We start from the raw sequence: 5,351 nt of genomic DNA, 5'->3' as shown, positions 1-5,351 counted from the left end.
AAAGAAAGATCAATAAAAAGGGTGCACACAGAGGACATAATAAAATAGAAGACAATAGCTCTGGATATATAGGAAAATGGAGTTTGAGAACAACATCCATGATGGACCAAAAAAAAAAAACCAATTGAACAAGTTCTCATCAAAATTCTAGGTTTTCCAAATCTCAAAATTAGAGCTTTTTTCAATAAAAGCGGCATGAATTCAGGGAGGAGGTGAGTGAAGTGAGACTAACATTTATGCCTCAATATAATTCAACTCTAACTAACTTAGATTAATCAAGTAATCAGCTTACTTATCTGCTTAAACAAGTGTTGGGAATTCAAATTTTGCCTTGTGCATGCAGCAACCAATTAGTCAGCGATAAACCTTTAAATGGAGCTTAGATCCGCGACGGATTAATCCTTAACCTAGATACCGTAACCAACCAAAAAATATATAATTCAACCCACTGCCACCGTTACCTATACTACTATAGACATCGTCGGTGTTCTGTAACCTGTTCGATATCGACATCCTCTTCAACCGTTCTCCTACATTAAAAATCTATAATTTCACATTAAAGAGAATAATAATTTTTTCACACACAAAAAAGGATAAAATTGGTGCAAGCAATTGGTTCGAAAAAGAAAAAGCAATGGTTTAGTGAAGTGGATGGAAGAACGAAGGATGAAATTGTGCCTAAAGAAAAAAAAGTTCAAAGAAAAATCTGATTTTAGAGGAAAAAGAAGGAGAAAAAGGAAGCCGCATTTGAGTTGCAAAGAGGGAATTTTTAGTTCCTGCAACTATTTGGCCTTCACATCTAGTAGATAACATTTATTTAGAGGTATTGGGATGAAAATTAGGAGATTGAGATTCAATATCTTAATACTTCTAAAAAGTAGAGACACAGAAGATTGAAATTTTTGGAGACGGAGACTAAAACTTTAATAACATTTTATACCTAAAATATCACATTTCAATTAATTAATTACAACTTTATTTTTTATGTAAATTAAATTAGAATTTTATTCTTATTTCAGTCTCTATCTCTCACTTTATACCAAATACAATACTAAAATTTATTTCAATTTTTTGTCTCTTAAGTTCTATCTCTCAATCTCAACCTCTCAATCTTTGTATTAATAAATAACATTTTAGACTTCATCTGTAATTTCAAAATAATTTAGGTGCACTATATTATTCAAATAAAAAGTCAGATATTCACTCTATATTAAATTCTCATATAATAACACCTTATAAAATTTAGTGGAAGAGAAAAGGAACACAAAAACATAAATAAAAAAAATTTGCACCATTTACATTAATGAGCTTGCAACTTTATGTTTGTTCTTGTATATAGCCGGTTATTAACAAATGACTACAAATTAAATTAAATTAAGTTTCAAGCAACAACGGTGATTCCATTATTGTCTTGAGAAGATGAAGGTTGTAATGCACGGATTCGAATTTCGTACTTTGTATAACTTGAGGGTTCGGATTCAGCAGCTCCAACTGAGACAAGAGGAATGGATGAAGATGAAGTGTTATAAGCGTATCCAATGTGGTTGCAACATTTGCGACAAATAAGCTTGGTTTTGCGGCGGAACAAACGCCATGAGAGTTTAGATAAGTTAGGGGCGCACTCGATTTCATCGACATGGCCAAATCTATCATCATCGATGTTGGAGAACGTTATGATGCCTCGCTTTATGGATTTCCCATATTTTGAACCGATTGTTGAGATGTCACGGTTCGAGGAAGATAGGTTAAGCTCATAACCGCAGCTACCACAGCTGCCATAGACATAAAAAGAAGAAGAAATAAAAATCAATTATAAAGTGATTTTGAGTAATAATTTATTTTATTATAATTTATTTTGATATCAAAATTAAATTTAAAAAATTAATTTAATATAAATTTTCGTTTGCAAACTTTAATCCAAACACACTTAAACAAAATTCGGAATTGTTGCGAGTTATTAGTGTTCTGTTTTCAAGTGAAGTATATAAAATTTGGCTGGGTGGCTTCAAAAAGGGACTCGATGATCAGTGATTAATCACTGTATAGCAACAAAAAGAATCTAATTATTCAGATGGATCTGTGATTGAAGTAAAATTAAAGAATATTCGAGCAGAGAGAGGGGTAGAGAGAGAACCTGTAACGTACATCCCTGTGAGAAGTGGAACGAGCATCAGAAATAGAAGGCATGCTGTGATTGAGAGGAAGAAGAAGGGCCGCACTTGCAGGACACAAGACAAATGAGGAAAAACGAAAAGGAAACGGACTCGTTGGTAGTTAGTGTTTGTGCCGTTTACTATGGAATATGGAGAGAGAGAGAGCGAGAGAGAAGAAACTAGAAAGCGTGTAGACGACACCACGACGTTGACGTTGACGTTGACGCTAACGCCACGCTGTTTCGCAAAGTGTTAAATCTAATTCCTAAATGGCGATATACTACATGGATGGACGGCTCAGGTTTAAGAAGGAAAAAAGATCACCTAAAATTGAAAAGAAAAAATATAAAGTACTAATATATTATCTGCCAATTTATTATCAATAATAATTAATTATTATATCTTAAACACATATATAAAAAAATACATCTAGAAAATATATTTATAAAGACACTTTTATTAAATACAGCCATAAAAAAGACATTTTTATTAGACACATCCACAAAAACACTTCCATTAAATACAATTATAAATAAGAGGTGGCAGAAATTCTGTTGATAACGTAGCAGGATTGAATTGAAAATTGATAAGAAAAAAAATATTAATCATGATTAAATTTGTAACTTTTCATAGTTTCTCATTTTGCTAACGACATTGTACTTCATATTTATAAATAGATAAAATAAAACTCTTTATACACAAACTCATGTATCTCATTTTTCTGTCATTCTTTGGATTTGAAAAATTGGTTCTTGTATTATAGCAGAGAGCATCCGTTTAAGTTCTTTTCGAGATTTTGGTGGATATAGTGAGCAAAAAATAATGACATCTTTAATCCTCATGAAACTTGGCCTCCGAAAAAAGTGATTTGTCTGGCATTAATTTTAGAAAAGGAGTTTAGAAATATTTTTGAATTACAACGTATGTCCCTTCCCTCTACTCTAAATGGTTTTTGGAATCCTCTATCCATTAGTACTTTCAAGATTAATTGTGATACTAGTTATCTTGGTTCGGATGATAGTGTTGGTTTTGCTTGTGTTATTAGAAATTGTAACGGGAGTTGGCAAAGGGAGTGTTTGGAAATGATTGAGAGTAATAATATTCTTCAAGGAGAATTATTTGCTATTTGGAGATGATATCTCTTAGATTGAGATGTGGGTCAACGAGATGTTATTTGTGAGACGAATTGTGTGAAAGTATTTAATCTTATTACTAATCACCAAGATGGTTTTGGATTTATTGATCAATTGGTGCTCAAAATAAAAGATATCATGCATTGGAATTGGCGTGTTGACTTTCGTTTGATTATGTAAGATACAAACACGGTGACAGATATTATAACAAAGATAACGATGAAGTTACAACTTTTTCATATGGAGCTTACTTCACCTTAAAAGGAGTTTAAATGAATCTTAAAAAAGATTGTTCCTCTATTTAAAAAGATCTTTTATTTAGTTTTTCTTTTTTTAGTTTATTTCAGTAAAAAAAAATCAGGAAATCAACGGCCGGTGAGTTTTCTACTACAATATTTCATGAATAATTTAGACACCTCAACCCTCGATTCCTCGCTGTTAAGTCTCTACTCTAGTGTTAGTTTATCGAATATGAAGCAATTAGAATATTTAGGAATCTTTATGTCTCAGAGTTTCATCACTAGTATATAATACAACCAAAGCCATCATTTGTTGACATGTGTATCTCATAATAACGCGCGTGAACTACGGAAACTAGGAAGTTGCAATCATTTTTAATCAGAATGTTCCATGACCTAAAAGCCAATAGCCCAAAGCTCACATGGCAGGATTGGAATAATGGTTTGCCTAACAACTATTTTAATCACATTTATTTAAGCATATAAAAATGAGAAATGTTTATGAGAATTTATTATTTTTGACTATGAGCTAGTCATCAATATTTAAGAGTATAGAATAAAATATATATAGATGTTAGTTATTGTTTGAGTTAGAACATAATTATAGAGAAAAAATGTCAAGATTATTAAAATTTTTTATTTTTTAATTATCAGTTAATTATTAATATTTAAAAATATGAGATAAAATATATTATTGAATTATTAAATTAAAAGAATTAAACTAAAAAAATTGAGTTAATAACTAATTTATCGTCAAAAATAATAAATTTTGATAACTCTAGCATTTTTGTATAAAAAATTTATTTTAAAGTTTTTACATATTTAATGTTAGTTGAAAACTTTACCCAGTGAAATGTTGAAGGTTGAAACTCGCATATTCACATATTAATGATGTAAATGTGGAGATTGGAGTGTATGATCGGTGCTACTTTTAAGGAGATAGAGATGCATGGTGATAGAAGTGTTTGTTTGGCAAGAAATGAATGCACAGATCATACAAATTTTGTTCTGTCTAAGTACAAGAAATAAGGTTGTTAGTGGCATCCTAGTCTTCCTCTTCATCTGTGACAAATTTACCAGTTCCAGGATTGAGAGCAGCAATGAAGAAGAAAGCAACATTGAACAACACAAGGGGTTCAATTTCATTGATGGGTACCCCTGTCTCAATGTTGAGTTGTGCTAGTGCTCCTTTCCCTGTAATAATCTCTCCAATTAAAGAGAATGCAAATCCCAATTGAGCCAATCTTCCAACAAATAGTTCGTTTGCTTTGGTGAATCCAAACAAAGGACCTACTCATACAAAAACAACCAAACCACTTTCATCACAATTCAATCAATCTAACCAATTTTCATTTACATTACCAAAAATGCTATGCGCATAAAAATAATCATCATAACATATTTGTATATAAATACATGTATTGTTTAATTCATTTTTAATATATATATTATACTGATAATTAATTTAGTAACTAATTTTTAATTTTAATATACACATAACATGATTGTCACATAATTATATGTAAAAAATAAAAACCTACTTTCCAATACTCTCTGTGAGATTAATTATCCTGTATTTAGTTAATATAATCTTTAAAATCAACTCTAATTATAATTCATAAGAACCATTAATTAAATCAGTTTTCGTGATTCACATTGCAACGATACTGAACGTATTTTCTCCTAATTTGAATGTGGTGAAACATTTAATAACTAATATTTTAAATCATAAATAAATAAAATTAATTATTATATTTATAATTAATTAAGTTATTCTATTTTTGACTGATTTGGAGTTGGTTTCATATACTTTTTCTTTTTAAATT

The 5,351-nt window shown here is 30.2% G+C and overlaps 2 protein-coding genes across 3 annotated transcripts in view; both read right to left on the bottom strand.

The window, feature by feature from the left end:
• On the bottom strand, positions 1,211–2,346 carry LOC107606056 (uncharacterized protein At4g08330, chloroplastic). 2 transcript variants are annotated; one of them, XM_016308023.2, is made up of 2 exons: positions 2,135–2,346; positions 1,211–1,772 (listed from the first exon to the last, which is right to left on the bottom strand). In XM_016308023.2, exons 1-2 carry the CDS (start codon positions 2,185–2,187, stop codon positions 1,382–1,384), a joined length of 444 nt encoding a protein of 147 aa, XP_016163509.1. In that variant the 5' UTR covers positions 2,188–2,346; the 3' UTR covers positions 1,211–1,381. The 2 variants fall into 2 exon arrangements, with proteins under 2 accessions (XP_016163509.1, XP_016163510.1); XM_016308024.2 differs by having other exon boundaries at positions 2,146–2,345.
• LOC107606055 (photosystem II 22 kDa protein, chloroplastic) overlaps positions 4,382–5,351 on the bottom strand; it is a gene marked incomplete in the record, with an annotated part of 2,877 nt that continues 1,907 nt past the window's right edge. Inside the window, 1 exon segment of the mRNA XM_016308022.2 lies at positions 4,382–4,815. Coding sequence (XP_016163508.1) covers positions 4,571–4,815 — 245 coding nt within the window.

The sequence above is a fragment of the Arachis ipaensis genome, chromosome B07, assembly GCF_000816755.2.
Source record: "Arachis ipaensis cultivar K30076 chromosome B07, Araip1.1, whole genome shotgun sequence".
NCBI classification, from domain to species: domain Eukaryota; kingdom Viridiplantae; phylum Streptophyta; class Magnoliopsida; order Fabales; family Fabaceae; genus Arachis; species Arachis ipaensis.
Note: the sequence above shows the minus strand (reverse complement) of the source record. Positions and strands in the feature narration are given on the sequence as shown.

Excerpts from the sequence above, each read along its gene's own strand:
- LOC107606056 (XM_016308023.2), bottom strand. The coding sequence starts at position 2,187 with ATGCCTTCTATTTCTGATGCTCGTTCCACTTCTCACAGGGATGTACGT. Across the intron at positions 1,773-2,134 it reads CACAGGGATGTACGTTACAG|CTGTGGTAGCTGCGGTTATG; the intron begins GTTCTCTCTCTA and ends TGTCTATGGCAG.